Source organism: Salmo salar, chromosome 28, assembly GCF_965601325.2.
Source record: "Salmo salar chromosome 28, fSalSal1, whole genome shotgun sequence".
In the NCBI taxonomy this organism is placed as follows: domain Eukaryota; kingdom Metazoa; phylum Chordata; class Actinopteri; order Salmoniformes; family Salmonidae; genus Salmo; species Salmo salar.
The window spans coordinates 17,207,189-17,225,929 of NC_138318.1; the positions used below are offsets into that span (position 1 = coordinate 17,207,189).

The 18,741-nt window shown below is 43.3% G+C and overlaps 1 protein-coding gene and 1 long non-coding RNA gene across 2 annotated transcripts in view; one reads left to right on the forward strand and one right to left on the reverse strand.

The window, feature by feature from the left end:
* The window catches only part of LOC145865481 (uncharacterized), a 29,784-nt gene extending 17,243 nt beyond the window's left edge, over positions 1-12,541 (reverse strand). Inside the window, exon 1 of the long non-coding RNA XR_014383002.1 lies at positions 12,414-12,541. This is a non-coding gene — a long non-coding RNA (uncharacterized LOC145865481). The remainder of the gene's footprint in view (positions 1-12,413) is intronic.
* Positions 12,351-18,714, forward strand: ercc4 (excision repair cross-complementation group 4). The gene is made up of 11 exons (XM_014179670.3): positions 12,351-12,605; positions 12,888-13,068; positions 13,323-13,518; positions 13,660-13,867; positions 15,642-15,822; positions 16,001-16,126; positions 16,330-16,434; positions 16,581-17,151; positions 17,263-17,355; positions 17,457-17,569; positions 17,698-18,714. Exons 1-11 carry the CDS (start codon positions 12,429-12,431, stop codon positions 18,429-18,431), a joined length of 2,685 nt encoding a protein of 894 aa, XP_014035145.1. The 5' UTR covers positions 12,351-12,428; the 3' UTR covers positions 18,432-18,714.
* Positions 18,715-18,741: the final 27 nt, after the last annotated feature.

The following is an 18,741-nucleotide window of genomic DNA, read 5'->3' on the forward strand; positions in this document are numbered from 1 at the left end:
ATGGTTGGCCAAAAATAACTAACCGAAAGCCACACCCCCAATAAGCCACGAATATGACCGCATTGCGGCATATGCCACTGTGCTTCTATGGCTATATGCACCATGCCAATGCCTACTTCATTTGTTCATTTAGCAAACAAAACATAATCACAGTCAACACACCTATATTTTAGCTTTAATAAGCTTTAGAAATGCCAAATGTTCTCTCACCCTCATGGCAAAATGTGTAGAATAGCATGAGATTAGCAATAAAACTGCATCTTTTTATTCTTTGCCCCATGACAAAATGTGTAGAATTTTTCCATATATATTTTTTGGGCCCACACAAATTTCAGCAAATTTCAGCACCAACAAACTTCTGCCTACGCTACTGGTCTCGAAAGCTTCCGTTTTCTCTGTGTGCTCTTTGTAAACAAACATACCATGTGACTGGCTCAATCAGCTGCTTTGGGGAACGGCTTCATAATGAACAAATAATGCAACAGGCAAAATTAACAACACGATCTGCAATATCTGCACAAGGTGACTGCAGGATTTCTTTTTTATCATACCGTGGGTATATATGGTATACTGCTCAAGCCTAGCTGGAGGTGGTCAGTAAGATCAGATCACAATCAGATCACAATGCGTCTTTTAATCGTCTACACCTGTCTAAAAATGTGGGCACAATCAGAATGTGGGCAAGATCAGGACAAAGGATACATGTTAGCACCAGGTATTAACAAGGCGTTTTATTTGCACTTTCCTCTTCACAGTGCGCCTACCCATACCCTCCCAACAGAGGTCTTGTACTGTGTTAATGTGTTGATAGGGAGCCTACTCTGTAGTGATCCATGGGATTATCTCTAACTGCATACCAAATGGCACCCTATTCCCTCCATAGTGCACTTCTTTTGACCAGTGCACATAGGGTTCTAATGATCAAAAGTGGTGCACTGTGTTGGAAATAGGTTGACATTTGGGATGCAAGCCCTCCCTTGGCAGATGAAAGCTAGCCGTTGTTTATTGATCAGACCTGCCCTGTCTCTGTGTCCCAGAGCCCCTAAACGCATCATGAATTACTGGACCAAACCATCACAGCAGCTTTTAGGAAACAACATGTCAATATGAAAAGGAAGCCATGTTTCATATCTCTGTGGTCATCATGGTGGAAGGTAAGTTGATCAGGGAGGGACTTACGGGGTGGACTTCTGTCAGGGAAGTACAAGAGGTACAGTGTAAGGAACAGAGTAGGGAGGGGTGACATGAATCATTCTGTCTCAGAAGTGATCCTGTGGTACCGCTGTTCACTAATCTCACGAGAATGATCTTACATTAGCTACAGTATTTGATTCCTTGTGAAATATAGGCCATTAACGAACAGCTTCCAAACCAAAAACACTTAAAGCATGAGGAGCTACAATACATTGCTGGAGAAGAGAAGTGTTCCAAATTATTTAATGTTACGGATTTAAAGCTGCAATATGTAACTTTTTGGGTGACCCGGCCAAATGCATATAGAAATGTGAGTTATAGATCTGTCATTGTCATTGAAAGCAAGTCTAAAATAAGCATCAGATCTATTCTATGTGCACTATTTCTATGCTTCCGGTTCTTAAAGTCACATTTTTGAATATTTTACCTTCGGTTGTGTAAACCAGCTTCAAACAGCTGAAAATCTGTAGCGGTGCCTAGGTAAAATCAATGAGGAAGCCAAGCCAAGCCAGTAAAAAAGGCATATTACAACCTATGTTGTGATAATTGTGTTTGCTCTATAACCCATTCGTTCATACGCCACCGTGATATACAATAATGCTGTGACAACAAAAAGACAACAGTCACACAGTAGCAGAATAAATTCAATACCACATACATTTGTTTCATCGCAAAACCGGAGAGCAACATCTGTCCAGTGAAGTCCACAACACAAATATTGCATATAACAAACAGTTACATCACCTGCAGCATGGTCAAGCAAGTTAATGTTTGACAGTTTACTAAACAACTACTGATTTAGAACAACAAAGTTACTGTAAGTCAGCACAAAGACAACAGGAGCAATGCCTCGACAATTCAAGCACCATTTCAACTTAAACATGTAAACATCATCAAATCAATAAGACTATATTTGCTCAGCTAGTTTAATACACTAAAAGCCAGAGCTATTTCTGCATAGTGCACCTTTAAGTGGTGGAAAAGAGGAACTCCTTTTTGTTAAATGATTCAGTCTGATAGGCAACATCAATTATCGCCTGTGTAAAATGCTAATGCATTGTTTCCCTCTTAAAATAACAAATGATAGTATCTCATCCTCTAATGCGTTGGCTACTGAAAACAGCAGTGACCCTCCTGGTTTGGTTCTAGACACAGCTGTTATCTCTCTGTAGAAGCTGCAGAAGCCAGAATGAGTGTGACACAATGCTCACCGGAACTAAAGCTCTTTATTTCGTTAAGTTCCACAGTTCTACATTGTACAAAAATATAAACGCAACAATGGATATTGATGGGAATTGGAACACACTATCATACAAGTCGATCAAGAGCATCCCAAACATCAAATCAAACTTTATTTGTCACATGCGCCAAATACAACAACCTTACCATGAAATGCTTACTTACAAGCCCTTAACCAACAATGCAGTTCAAGAAAGAGTTAAGAAAATATTTACCAAATAAACAATCAATGTAAATAGTCCTGGTGGCCCTTTAAGTAATTGTTCAGCAGTCTTATGGCTTGGGGGTAGAAGCTGTTAAGGAGCCTTTTGGTCCTAGACTTGGTACTCCGGTACCGCTTGCCGTACGATAGCAGAGAGAACAGTCTATGACTTGGTCGACTGGAGTCTTTAGACAATTTTTGGGGCTTTCCTCTGACACCACCTAGTATATAGGTCCTGGATGGCAGGAGGCTTGGCCCCTGTGATGTACTGGGCCGTACGCACTACCCTCTGTAGCGCCTTACGGTCAGATGCCGAGCAGTTGCCATACCAGGAGGTGATGCAACCGGTCAGGATGCTCTCGATGGTGCAGCTGTAGAACTTTTTGAGGATCTGGGGACCCATGCCAAATCTTTTTAGTCTCCTGAGGGGGAAAAGGTGTTGTCGTGCCCTCTTCATGCTCAATGGGTGGTGACATGTCTGGTGAGTATGCAGGCCATGGATGAACTGGGACATTTTCAGCTTCCTGGAATTGTGTACAGATCCTTGCGACATGGGGCCGTGCATTATTATGCTGAAACATGAGGTGATGGTGACAGATGAACGGCATAACAATTTGCTTCAGGATCTCATCACGGTATCTCTGTGCATTCAAATAGACATCGATAAAAGGCAATTGTGTTCGTTGTCCATAGCTTATGCCTGCCCATACCATAAATCCACCGCCACCATGGGACACTCTGTTCACAACGTTCACATCAGCAAATGAGCTTCCCTGAGACAGTTTCTGACAGTTTGTGCAGAGATTCTTCAGTTGTGCAAACCCACAGTTTCATCAGCTGTCAGGGTGGCTGGTCTCAGACGATCCCGCAGGTGAAGAAGCCGGATGTGGAGGTCCTGGTCTGGCATGGTTACACGTGGTCTGTGGTTGCGAGGCCGGTTGGACGTACTGCCAAATTCTCTAAAACGTCGGAAGCAGCTTATGGTAGAGAAATGAACATTCAATTCTCTGGCAACAGCTCTGGTGGACATTCCTGCAGTCAGCATGCCAATTGCACGCTCCCTCAAAACCTGAGACATCTGTGGCATTCTGTTGTGTGAAAAAACTGCACATTTTAAAGTGACCTTTTATTGTCCCCAGCACAAAGTGCACTGTGTAATGATCATGCTGTTTAATCAGCTTCTTGATATGCCACACCTGTCAGGTGGATGGATTTTCTTGGCAAAGGAGAAATTCTCACTAACAGGGATATAAACAAATTTGTGTGCAAAATGTGAGAGAAATAAGCTTTTTTTGCATATGGAAAATGTCTGGGATACTTTATTTTAGCTCATGAAACATGGGACCAACACTTTACATGTTGCATTTATGTTTTTGTTCAGTATAGATTAGACTCAGCGTATCCAATCATGGCCCGGTACTAGGGAACCACCCTCCACCCACTGGCCCCATGCCCACAGAGCGCACCATTTGGGGACCACAGAGCCCTCACCTCTACCCCCACCAGCCCCTCATCACCCTGCCCTCAGACCTTCATAGAAAACAGCCACTCAGGAAAAACCATGGTTCAAATTGGATAACAACATGGTTAAGATATGTAAACTCTGTTGATACTTTACTTTTTATTCTGTGTATAGTGTGGATCCATAAAACAATGTAACCATTAATTAAAGCTCTTCATATCTCTGGACAAATTCTGTACTAAAACACAGTCTGCAGGCTGAAGACATACACTCACTAGCCAGTTTATTTGGTACACCACCCCGTTCACGAAAATGGATCGTTCCTACAGACAGTGAGTCACATGGCCGTGGCTTGCTATATAAAGCAGGCAGACAGGCATCGAGGCATTCAGTTACTGTTCGATTGAGCATTGGAATGGGCATAACAAGTGACCTAAGCGACTTTGAGCGTGGCATGATCGTCGGTGCCAAGCACGCCGGATCCAGAATCAGCCGCCCTCCTGGGCTTTTCACACACAACAGTGTCTAGGGTTTCCCGAGAATGGTGCGACAAACAAAAAATAATCATGCAAGCTGACGTGCGGGCCACAAACAGCATGGACCAACATCCCTTTGGAACATTTCCAACTTGTAGAATACATTCCCCCAGAAAAATTCAGGTTGATCTGGAGGCATGGGGGGTCCGACCCGGTACTAGATGGGTGTACCTAATAAACTGTCCGGTGAGTGTACTGTACCAAAGTGTTGCGGCAGGAGAGGTGTTAGCGTTTTCCATTATTTCCTTCCCTCTACTTCCTCTGAATTGTCACAGTGCAGTTCCAGGGCTGATTGCCGCCGGTGGGCATGAACACAACTGACAGGGAGAGAACACACATCCATACACACACACAGGGAGTTAAAACTCTGTGACTTCATCTGTCTGGGTGGGTTGTTGGCCTCCTCCGTGTAAGCTGTAATTCAGTGTGTCATCGCCCCCCTGCAGCACGTACAGTATGACACACTGCACACACACACACACCACAGTGAGGTAAACAACTCTCTGACATGCCTGATCATCCCCATCTCCTCCTAGACTTAGGAGTGGGATGCAGGGCAGCAGAAAAAAATACATTCCATTTGCCGAGGGGCGTTGGAGCTCGCAATGTAAACAGTTTTTCACTGTCACTTTCTGCTCCCTGTCTGAGTAGTAACAAACAGGTAACTATTTGTGAGGTTCCCATATATGTATGGATAAAGGGCTGTCTAGTTGTGGATAAACAGGAGAAGGCATCAAGGGAGAAGGGTGTGAGTTTGAAATAAAGACCTGCCACTCACCTTGCACCAAAAGTTTCAGCAACACAGTTCTGTGCCTGAAGAATGTTCAGTGTTTGTTCAGTTAGTCGGCCTGGGAACAGAAGGCTGAGTAACATTTAACACGTTGTCGTCTTTCACACCACTGACTGGACTCCCACTCTTTGAAAGTCAGTGGGGCTTTTTAACAGCAAGTTATAACAACTTTTTTCTTGCCAAACAACCACCTGTTTACTTAGTTTCAATAACAAATTGTATTTATTTTATTTGAGCTTTTTCAATGGTTTGCTCTTTGTGACTGATTTATGGAAATTATATGGATGTCTTGTCTTGTCTTTGCCATTTCAACCAGCCTAACAAACTGTCACGACTTTTCCCAGTCTTGTATAGACTGCAGCTTCAATAGCCCTATAGCAGTTGGTTTTGCAGTTATGAACTCTTAAACTCTATTAAATGTATTCTTCCTCAGGGGAATAAAAAACACAGAAACAGAACAGGTAGCCTAGGTTTGTTTTTCTAAATCTGTCAGTCATCTCTGCATAACACATGGCCAGCTTGCTGAGTCGCCAGCCCATCTGCATGCCATTACTGTAGGCTTCTTCTGACACTAATGGAGCTATTTCAGAAAGCAATAAACTGTGGGGAACATTAGCTGAGATGCAGAGGGGAACACACTGAAATGAAGAGTAGCTGACGTGCGGCACATCGCTAAGATGTCTCCCCCAGGCCTCCAAGGGGAAATTATTATTCCAAATAATACTATTAAATTGAGAAGGGGGGAAAATGAAAGAAATAAACTACATGTATTCACCAAGAGATAGAGTAACGAGACGGAAGGCAACGGCTCATGTTGAAGACGTGAAAAAAACACTGTGTTGTGATGTAGCCAATCAGGCAGTCTCACCTGTCGTCCTTTATGGTGCTCTGTTTCTTTAATTCTCCCACATTCCCCCCCATCTATGGTGTTTTTACACATGATTGCATGTGCTTGGATGCTGTCACTGACAATTAATTCCTCCATATTATTAATTGAATGAGCAGAAATAGTAGCATGATTTAAAAACGGAAATCCAATCAAATATGCTTATTTAATGCAAGTCCACAGATGAGGTTAACTATTCAATAAAGACGTACAGCACACATTTAGAAATAAATCCCTCTCACTGTTCATCAAACAATCCCTTCAACAATGCTAATTAATCACACTATCTTTTCCCACACTGGATACATCAGCCCTGGCTCCCCTCTTCAATTAGATTTACCTTCATACTGCAATGTTAGTGTTTGGATTAAGTGGAATTACCCAGGAATACTAATGTTTTAAATCCTCCTTAGCCTTTGACTCATCGTGTATCAGCCACTTGACAGCTATCAGGGATTTAACATGCTGTGTTGTGGGGTTTTGTATAGTATGTTACCCAAAAATATGCCACAGATATTAGCAGGAGCTTCCCTGTTGGGTTGGAACCCTAGTCAGTCAGTTCTGTGTTCCAACTCAGAGCAGTGGAATGATTCCATTATTCTGTAGATTCTTTCCGAGTTCCGTCAGAGGATTTTTCTGTCCCTGAATGGTCTCCTTTAGAATCTCCGGATGGTTATTAAAACCAAAGAGTAATGGGGCAGAAGTGAGGAGGCAAAGGAGAAAATGAGGATATCTGGGAGAAGGAAGAAGAGAGAAGAGAAGGAGGGGCGGAAGGGCTATTGTTCTCTGCCTTCTCCATCCTCTCCTACATGATAGGGCTTGATTTTCAAAAGGCAACTTTGTTATAAAATGGGTCCAAAGAGAGATGACATAGGGACCCAAGTTGAAACACACATTCAACATTTTCCTAGAGCTGGTTGATTCGTCGTGAGAGGAGAGTGACTGTGGAAATATGTAAATGTTCCCTGATACTCTCCCTGAGCGTCTTGCCTCACCCTCACCCCCACCACACACACTCTCCCCCCATTGTAATGAGTCATTGACAAACTGTAGTGTGTAAAGTGGCTCCCATGTAATCCATCATTGCTAACACCCTCCAAACCTTCCCACTCTTGTCTCTTTTTCTGTCTGTCTCTCTCTCCAACTCTGTCTGTCTCGCCATCTCTCTGTGTGTCTGTCTGTCTCTCTGTCTCGTATGTGGCAAGCCTTACTGAATTATTCATACAATATGCTTTCTGATTAGTCCCATCACTGCAGTATTTCAACACTCACTGTATGTATATTCCTTTTTTTCTGACTGGTTTTTCTTTCTCTCCCCTATTCTATGCCCCCAAACACCATATTTCATTCTCCTTATTGCCATTCACTGTCACACAGATTTGCTAAACTGGATGTGACAGGGGAGAAGCTTGTTCATGCCTCTTATAAAAGCCATACATTTGGTTTAATGGACATTTCTCTTCCCTTTCCATTTTCTCTCTCTCCGGTTTTCATGCATTTGTCTTGACCATGAGGATGCTTCTTTTAGTAAGATGTTTTATTTTAGTTTGTCACAGGGATTCAAGGGCTACCATTTGCATATACAGTACCAGTCAAAAGTTTGGACACACCTACTCATCAAAGACATCAAAACTATGAAATAACACATATGGAATCATGTAGTAACCAAAAAAGTTTTAAACAAATCAAAGTATATTTTATTTGAGACTCTTCAAAGTAGCCACCCTTTGCCTTGATGACAGCTTTGCACACTCTTGGCATTCTCTCAACCAGCTTCACCTGGAATGCTTTTCCAACAGTCTTGAAGGAGTTCCCACATATGCTGAGCACTTGTTGCCTGCTTTTCCTTTACTCTGCGGTCCTGTAGGCCAGGTCATCTGATGTAGCACTCCATCACGCTCCTTGGTCAAATAGCCCTTACACAACCTGGAAGTGTGTTTGGGTCATTTACCTGTTGAAAAACAAATTATAGTCCCACTAAGCGCAAACCAGATGGGATGGCGTATTGCTGCAGAATGCTGTGGTAGCCATGCTGGTTAAGTGTGCCTTGAATTCTAAATAAATCACTGACAGTGTCACCAGCAAAGCACCCCCAAACATCACACCTCCTCCTCCTCCATGCGGAGATCATCCGTTCAGCCGAATACAACAGGTGTAGACCTTACAGTGAAATGCTTACCTACAAGCCCTTAACCAACAATGCAGTTTTAAGAAAAATGCCAACAAAAAAAAGAAATAAAAGTAACAAATAATTAAAGAGAGACAGTTTTATCATAGCGCTTGATGGTTTTTGTGACTGCACTTGAAGAAACTTTCAAAGTTCTTGAAATGTTCCATATTGACTGACCTTCATGTCTTAAAGTAATGATGGACTGTTGTTTCTCTTTGCTTATTTGAGCTGTTCTTGACATAATATGGACTTGGACTTTTACCAAATAGGGCTATCTTCTGTATACCACCCTGACCTTGTCACAACACAACTGATTAACTTTTAACAAGGCACACTTGTTAATTGAAATGCATTCCAAGTGACTACCTCATGAAGCTGGTTGAGAGAATGCCAAGAGTGTGCAAAGCTGTCATCAAGGCAAAGGCAAAGGGTGGCTACTTTGAAGAATCTCAAATATAAAATATATTTTGTTTAGTTTAACACTTTTTTGGTTACTACATGATTCCATATGTGTTATTTCATCGTTTTGATGTCTTCACTATTATTCTACAATGTAGAAAATGGTAAGAATAAAGAAAAACCCTTGAATGAATAGGTGTGTCCAAACTTTTGACTGATACTGTATATGTGCAAATGGTAGCCCTTGAAAAGTAAGTATCTTCGTTTTTTGGTAATCAGCTCCTGTTTACATAAACAAAGCAATTAACTTGGAGTGTATCATTGTTTCCCAGCAGCTACTCTCAGGCTGCCTGACTTGTTTGAGCAGCCTAACTCTGCCAATATGCTTTCTCCTCATCTATATTTTAGTGTACAGAGAAAGCAATAAGCTCAATGAATGAATTATAGGGACTTTTTGGTTTGTAGGCTACCATTGTTGAACCAGAGAGGGAGAGTCACTGTGCTTGATACTGTATGTCACTGTGCCCTGAAAAAGTGGGCTGCTTGAAAATTCTAAATCTTCTGTCCTATTTTTCTTTTTTAGCCCTCTCTCTCTCTTTCTCTCCCTCCCTCTCTGTCTCTCTCTCTCCTTCTCTCTACATGAAACATCTACTATAAGTAGCCCAGTATATTTTGGTCCCTTTATCTAACAATGCTCTGCCTATTCAAGACCTACACATCTCTCCTTCTCTGTTGCTCTCATAGAAATGACATCCGATGATCCATTTCTTCACAGGTACTATACATGAAGAAACCTAAAAATTCCCCAGGCATTAGTCATAATGCCTTATAATAACTAGACAGATCTGGAGGCAATACAGTTATAATAGTCCTCAAGACTTGGGGTGCTTCCAAAATGGTACGCTATTCCCTATATAGAGCACTGTTTGACCAGAGACCTATCAACCCCGGTCAAAAGTAGTGCACTATATAGGGAATAGGATGCCATTTGGGACAAACACATTTTCAGACACCCGTTTTAAATGTCTTCCAGTCATATGTGGAGGAAATAATGTAAAATGCCCTATAAAAACCAGCCAGTTCTGAAGGCCATACCGTTATCAGACTTGTAGAGCAGTAGACACCCGTTTTAGCCATCTCCCACAGCTGCGACCTTCCTAATGAGGGTTGGAGGGGAGTGCTGCTGCTGTTTACTCCATCTCTCTGTCTCTCTCTCCCCCTCTCTCTAGTCATCATTAAATATCCTCTTACTTCCCCCTCCAGCCTGCGTGACTTACATTTTAAGCTGTTCCCGTGTCATTTACACTGGCACACAATCAGTAATGATCTCAGGAAACTGCAAGGTACGAGCTGACAAATAGTATTTTTTTTTACTCATCCTATAGGGAGATAAATTTGAGTGGAAAATGGATGTGATAGATGCATCTATCACATCCATTTGCATCTATAACATCCCCTGGGACCTGGGGACCTATACAGTCATAAGTAGCATGTTTATGGATCATTTGATCCCACTTCATGAAACAGGAAGGGAAATGTAATCAAGATGTGATCAGCTGCCTAGTTTTCCCTAGTCTTTCTGTCTCTTTAATCCTAATCACTTTTTGCTCTCATCAAACCCTCATCAAGTCTCGTCATGTTTGACATTACACACTTGAATACATCCTCAGAACAGGAAAAGGGCTTTTAGAGAAGTGCAGACTGTAAACATTAGAGTTCTACAGTACATCGTGGAACAAAGCGGTAGACTAGAGAACTATGGAGATTGAGCAACAGTAAAACAGTGCTCTAGTGCTCTCTAAAGGCCATTCTGGAACAGGGCATGACTTCTCTTACTTTACATACTGTATGCTTTCTATACACATTGCTTACATTGCCTGCTGCTGTATGACCTGGAATCAACACTGAATAGTGATGAAATGGAGTGATATTCAGTTTAGTTTCCAGGTTAACTGCTGACTGAAGCTGACTGAATTTCAATGATGTCATGCGAGAGAAGGATCTCCTGCCAGAAGAGGCCCACAATGACAGTGATGTAACAGACTTTTAGGACACAGTCAGGCAGCAGATAGTTTGTTTACCCTGGAGGATCATATGTTTGACTGCACCACGGAGATTAACCTACTGAAACATTGATGCCTGTGATCCATTGAAGTATTCCACAAGCACAGTTTAAGCCTCACACCTGCCTAAGTTCCGTCTCTGTGGCCACTTCACTTTAAGAAAAACAAGAGAAAGGAACTATCTATTTCTGTGTTGTTAAGTGGAAGTGCTTCACAGCTATTTACCCATATTTTATGGTGAAGGTGAAACAAACTGACTATTCTGAGGATAAATCCTTTTCTGTAGGTCTCACCGTGCACCAAAATGTGAATACCGGTACGAATGTAAATATTAAAGCATGTAAATGCAGGTCACAGTGTTAAATAGCTACAGTACTGAGGTGAGTCATGTCAACAACATCTCCATCTGACTAGGAGAGCCAGGGTTGGAGGAGCAAGAGCTGTGTGTGTGTGTGTGTGTGTGTGTGTGTGTGTGTGTGTGTGTGTGTGTGTGTGTGTGTGTGTGTGTGTGTGTGTGTGTGTGTCTGAAGCAGACAGAACCCTCCCCCACTCCTTATCCTCCTCCTCCAGTGCCATTTACAAGCCTGTCCTGTTCTGAGCTACGATTACACACTGCCTCTTCACTGATTATGGAGAAACGTGGGTTGGCAGGACATTGCACAGAACATAGCCCGACTGGGTACAATTTAGCAGCACAACATACACACACTTATGCAACCACTCTACCTTGTCATTGTCTTTTCACTGCTGTGTTCCCCTATGCCTCCCCAGAGGAATCATTTGTGTTTTGTTATTGGTAAATATTGTAGATTTTGTCACCTGATTGCATTTCCCTGCTGGCTCTCAAAATCCCCTGAAGGTGGACACTATGCATGATAATAAGGTGGGTTGTACAGTACATCACAGGTGGCTGGTGGTACCTTAATTATGGAGGACAGGCTCATTGTAATTGCTGGAACGAAATGAATGGGATGGTATCAAACACATCAAACACGTGGTTTCCATGAGTTTGATACCAATCCATTTACTCCATCCAAGACATTTATGAGCCGTCCTCCTCTCACTAGGCTCCTGTGCAGTACATGTCCAGTATGTATGATGGATAATGTACACATTCCTACTGTATATAGTTACTATTCCACTACAGCAGATGGCGCTAAAGATCCTGTAGCTTGTTCCCGCTTCACCGTTACGGTGACCGGATATGCGATTTCCAAAACATTGGTGGGATGTGCAGGCTAATACAATGAAGCTCCGAATAACTCCTCATTTATGCACATGTGGTTACTTTCTTACAACTGATGATATGCAGGTTTACCGAAAGCAGGTTTAGTTAGCAAACAAGTTAAATATATTTTCTTTACCGACTCGTTCTTGCATAATACTTCCATGTTGTATAGCTAGCAAGCTAGATAGCATTCAAGCTATATTGTCTGACTGACTGAGCAACATTATTACGGACAACAACTCACAGTACACGGAGGGAGATGGCTGGTCAACTACTTGAGTTTGAGACGGAGATGTTCCTGAGTTTGTTTGGCTCGGACGGGCTGCTGGTGACTGCGGAGGGCATGGGGATAGACCGCATCCTGCTGCAGTTCATGCGGGTGTACTCCGAGGAGGGGAGTCTGGTGCTGCTGCTGAACACTACCACGCCCGAGCAGGTGGGTGAATAATAGCGGTGCTAGGGGAACGATTGGTCAGGGGCCCAGTTCAGGAGGGGGCAACGTTACACAACGATCATAGGCGGCTACTTGTCATCACCTGCTTGACTTTCAAGCTTGCATCAGGAGGGCTTCAGCTATGATGGAGATCTTGGTTGCAGATCTTGCATGAAACGAACTCTAGGTGAAGTTTGAATAACGTTACATGTCTTTCTATGTAGAACGTTTGTAACAGTAACCAATAACCCATGTTCCTATTTGTGCTTCTATTTCCTCTGCTAGGAGTTCTTCACAGAGCAGCTGCGAGCTGAGGGAGTGAGCCACCTGCCCCAGACAGTGACCAGTGATGTCCAGAGTACAGAGCGCTACGAAGTTTATACACAGGGAGGGGTCCTGTTCGTCACCAGCCGTATCCTAGTGGTGGACTTCCTCACTGACAGGATACCTGCACACCTCATCTCGGGTAAGTATATAGTGTAGGCAAAACTAGAGTTTTGACATACCAGTTATGTTATATTAGTATGGATAATGGTACCAAACGGTCCTGGATACAAATCAGACTGGGATGGGTGAAAATAATGCCCTACGATGGAGTTGCTCAAAAGGACACTCGTATTGCTCTCTCTGTATAAGCACTATCCTTTCTCTGTTTGTGCTGCTTCACTTTATTTATTTACCTTGTTTACATCGACCCACAACTTTCTCTGTTTTCCCCAGGTATACTGGTGTACCGGGCTCATAAGATAATTGAGTCTTGCCAGGAGGCCTTCATCTTGAGACTGTTCAGACAGAAGAATAAGACAGGCTTCATCAAGGCCTTCACAGACAAGGCCACCTCCTTCTCCTCAGGCTTCTGTCAGGTGGAGAGAGTCATGAGGAACCTCTTTGTCAAGAAACTTTTCCTCTGGCCCAGGTAGGTGGGGGAGCCCATTTTATGACATTTTTTTACTCCTTTGTGTGGTAACTTCTTGGATTATTGATGATGATGGATAGTTCTCTCTCTCTGCTTCCACCTCTCTCTCTTTTTCTCTCTCTGTCTCCCCGCCTCTCTCAGATTCCAGGCGTCAGTGAACTCAGTTTTGGACAGACACAAGCCAGAGGTGGTGGAGCTGCATGTGTCTCTGACCCCGGCCATGAGGGCCATCCAGAGCTCTGTCCTGGACATCATGAACGCCTGTCTGAAGGAGCTGAAGCGCTACAACCCCACGCTGGAGGCAGAGGACCTCTCCCTGGAGAATACCCTTGGGAATGCCTTCGAAAAGGTCAGACTTGTTAGCTACATAGGAATTAAGCATCAATACCCACTGGAGTAAACTAACTACAACGTCTTGCAGTTCAGCAATAACCATTGTATACATAACACAACTCAATGTGAATGTACATTTAGCGTTCTTCATATTAGCGTTAGTGATATAAAAATATGACTGCACACTGCTCGTCTCCAGACTAGAGGTCGACCGATTCTGATTTTTCAACGCCTATACCGATATTGGAGGACCAAAAAAAGCCAATACCGATTAATCGGCCGATATTTGTACTAATGACAATTACAACAATACTGAATGAACACTTTTTTATTTTAACTTAATATAATACATCAATAAAATCAATTTAGTCTCAAATAAATAATGAAACATGTTCAATTTGGTTTAAATAATGCAAAAACAACTGTTGGATAAGAAAGTAAAAGTGCAATATTTGCCATGTAAAAAAGCTAACGTTTAAGTTCCTTGCTCAGAACATAAGAACATATGAAAGCTGGTGGTTCCTTTTAACATGAGTCTTCAATATTCCCAGGTAAGAAGTTTTAGGTTGTAGTTATTATAGGAATTATAGGACTATTTCTCTCTATACCATTTGTATTTCATATACATTTGACTATTGGATGATCTTATAGGCACTATAGTATTGCCAGCCTAATATCGGGAATTGACAGCCTTGAAGTCATAAACAGTGCAATGCTTGAAGCACAGCGAAGAGCTGCTGGCAAATGCAGGAAAGTGCTGTTTGAATGAATGCTTACGAGCCTGCTGCCAACCACTGCTCAGTCAGACTGCTCTATGAAATATCAAATCATAGACTTAATTATAATATAATAACACACAGAAATACGAGCCTTAGGTGATTAATATGGTCAAATCCGGAAACTATCATTTCGAAAACAAAACGTTTATTCTTTCAGTGAAATACGGAACCGTTCTGTATTTTATCTAACGGGTGGCATCCCTAAGTCTAAATATTTCTGTTACATTGCACAACCTTTAATGTTATGTCATAATTATGTACAATTCTGGCAAATTAATTACGGTCTTTGTTAGGAAGAAATGGTCTTTACACAGTTCGCAACGAGCCAGGCGGCCCAAACTGCTGCATATACCCTGACTCTGCTTGCACAGAACGCAGGAGAAGTGACACAATTTCCCTAGTTAAAAGAAATTCACGTTAGCAGGCAATATTAACTAAATATGCAGGTTTAAAAAGATATACTTGTGTATTGATTTTAAGAAAGGCATTGATGTTTATGGTTAGGTACACATTGGTGCAACGACAGTGCTATTTTTCGTGAATGCGCATGTTAAATCATCACCCGTTTGGCGAAGTAGGCTGTGATTCGATTATAAATTAACAGGCACCGCATCGATTATATGCAACGCAGGACAAGCCAGATAAACTAGTAATATCATCAACCATGTGTAGTTAACTAGTGATTATGTTAAGATTGATTGTTTTTTATAAGATAAGTTTAATGCTAGCTAGCAATTTACCTTGGCTCCTTGCTGCACTCGCATAACAGGTAGTCAGCCTGCCATGCAGTCTCCTCGTGGAGTGCAATGTAATCGGCCATAATCGGTGTCCAAAAATGCCGATTACCGATTGTTATGAAAACTTGAAATCGGCCCTAATTAATCTGCCATTCCAATTAATCGGTCGACCTCTACTCCAGACATTACTTAAATCAAGGCATTCACTGTACTCTATTGACCACTTGCAGATTTCCTCTCATATTCTTGTTTGTTTTGCCTGTTTGACCCCCAGACCATCCGTCACTACCTGGACCCTCTGTGGCACCAGCTGGGAGCCAAGACCAAGTCTCTGGTCCAGGACCTGAAGATCTTACGTACTCTGCTGCTCTACCTCACCCAGTATGACTGTGTCACCTTCCTCAACCTCCTCGAGTCACTCCGCTCCAGCCAGAAACACTTTGGAAGCAACTCTGGTAAGAAGTTGTAAGAACTGTCCTTGGAGAGTAAGCGAATATGAATAACTAACTGCATTGCTTAGTTTCATTGGAGAGCTATCATATTAAGGTCTCTGTGTTTCCCCTTCCATTATGTTGGTAGCCCTAGATGCTGATTCAAGGAAAAATGTCACTTGACTGTGGTTCATTTCAACAGGCTGGTTGTTCCTGGACTCCAGCACCTCCATGTTTATTAACGCCAGGAGTCGGGTGTACTGCATTCCTGAGTCCAAGAAGAAACTCAAGGTGGGAGCTGACACAGAAAAACAACAAAGCACTTCAGGTAACTAACTGCTCTCAAAATATACATTCAAGCACAGTCTCTATGGCTATATTATATGTAATTCTATTTCTTTCAGAGGAAGAGCTTCATGAACATTTCGCTACACCCATGATAACATCTGCAAAAAATGTGTATGCGAACAATACAATTTAATTTTATGCTTTCTGGAGCTGAGGAAAATGATTTTTGTGCGTCTGCCCCAGAGGTGAAGAGGGTGCTGGTGCTGGAGCAGAACCCAAAGTGGGAGGCTCTGACAGAGGTGCTGCAGGAGATAGAGAAGGAGAACAAGAGCTCTGAACTCAAACCAGGTCAGCCACTAGCAGATTACAATCTAGATAAAGTATTGTATAGGGACACAGAAAGCGTAACATATTCCTACCAAAGCTATGACATGCGTTGGTAAACTGTTCAGTCCTTGGTGGTGAATCTCACTGTTCTTTGTCTGATTCCCCAGGCCACATCTTGATCTGTGCCAGTGATGACAGAACCTGTGCTCAGCTTCATGAGTACATCAGTCGTGGCTCAGACTCCCTACTCAATAGACTCTACGCTCGCACCATTGGCAAAAGAGATGCCCTGTTCGACCCAGACGCACACAAACAACAGGGCCAGGGTTGGTCCAGGAAACAACAGCCTGAGAAAGAGACCAAAGGCAAAAAAGCCAAAGGGAAGGTGGCAACCAAGCCAAACTCAAAGAGTAAAAAGAGGCCGTCTCTGACCCTGACTCAAATGGTTGGCAACAGAGAGGGGGATGAGGGAGAAGTGATGGGCAGCAGTGGGGATGAGGGAGGCCTGTTGGAAAAGGAGGAGGAGCTAAAGTTAGACTTGTCGTCTGACGCCTACTACGGTGTTCTGAAAGAGCCATTGACGGTTATCCACCCTCTGAGGGGTTGCACTGACCCCTACAGTCTGACGCGGGTACTGCACGAGGTGGAGCCCAGTTTCGTGGTGCTTTATGACGCCGAGCTCAGCTTTGTTCGTCAGCTGGAGATTTACAAAGCCTCCAGACCGGGGAAACCACTGAGGTAATCAAACAAAACCTTTATCCCCTTATTCATTTTACACAGATCTTGTGAATTACATGTTGTTGTTTTTCCAGATGAAGTCACTCATGAAGCATTTCCTCCTCCTCTCAGGGTGTACTTCCTGATCTATGGTGGCTCCACAGAGGAGCAAAGGTACCTGACTGGTCTGGCTAAAGAGAAACAAGCCTTTGAACACCTCATCAGGTCAGACATCTGCTGCATTATATTATGATCATCCTGCAGTTTCCATACCATGTGTTAGTTTGTGAGCTGTGCTGACTGACTGGGTGTCTGTGTGATTGCAGGGAGAAGGCCACTATGGTGGTTCCTGAGGAGAGAGAGGGAAGAGAAGACACCAACCTCGATCTGAGCAGGAGTCAGGAGCCTGCTTACTCTACCACCAACACACGCAAAGCAGGTAAGTGATGTGATGACATTTTATCTGATTCATTACACTGTGGGCAGCTTAGGTCTTACAGTCCACATCATCTATCTGAGTCTGATTGGTTGATGTAATTTAAAGTCATGTCATGTCTCTACAATCAGGGGGCCAGGAGCAGCCCAAGGAGCCGTCCCGTGTGATTGTGGACATGCGTGAGTTCCGCAGTGAGCTCCCGTCCCTCCTCCACCGGCGCGGCCTGGACATCGAGCCTGTCACCCTGGAGGTGGGCGATTACATCCTCACTGCCGACACCTGTGTGGAGCGCAAGAGCGTCAGTGACCTGATTGGCTCGCTTCAGAGCGGACGCCTCTACACCCAGTGCCTGTCCATGACGCGGTACTACCGGAAGCCCGTCCTGCTGATCGAGTTCGACTCGGCCAAGCCCTTTTCCCTGGTGGCCCGCACCGACTTCCGCCAGGAGATCTCAGCTAACGACGTCACCTCCAAGCTGACCCTCCTCACCCTGCACTTCCCCCGCCTCAGGATCCTTTGGTGCCCCTCCCCACACGCCACCGCAGAACTTTTCCAGGAGCTGAAGAAAGGTCGACCCGAGCCGGATGCCGCCGCCGCCCAGGCCATTACGGCCGAGTCGGACACAGTGGCAGAGTCAGCTGACCTCTTCAACCCTGGGCCATACGACTTCCTTCTTCGGATGCCAGGGGTTAATGCGAAGAACTACAGGGCTCTGGTTAAACACGCAGATAGCCTGGCACACCTAGCCAAAATGAGCCAGGAAAGGCTAGCACAGATTCTGGGGCATGCTGGCAATGGGAAGTCGCTCTATGAGTTCCTGCATAATACTGTGGACATCCCTGCCCCTGCACAGAAAAGTAAATAGTCATACACTTAAAAGGATCAGAGGCTATGTGATATCATTAATTTTCTAATTTTGTTATCGAACTTTGACTTTGTAAATCTTTGAATATGTAAATAGATGTTTTGCTTACATGAGCTATATTTAGGATCCTGCTGTGCTCTGTTGTGGTGTTGGATTTGATACTTGCAGTACTGTAGTGGAAAACTGCTGATACAGAGAAGTCAGTAAGCAGAAAGTGTTTTAAATCAGGTGTGAAACATCCGGTCTGTGGCTGGTTTCATAAAAATAAAAACAATTAAATATTTTTTTTTATTTAATTTTTTATTTCACC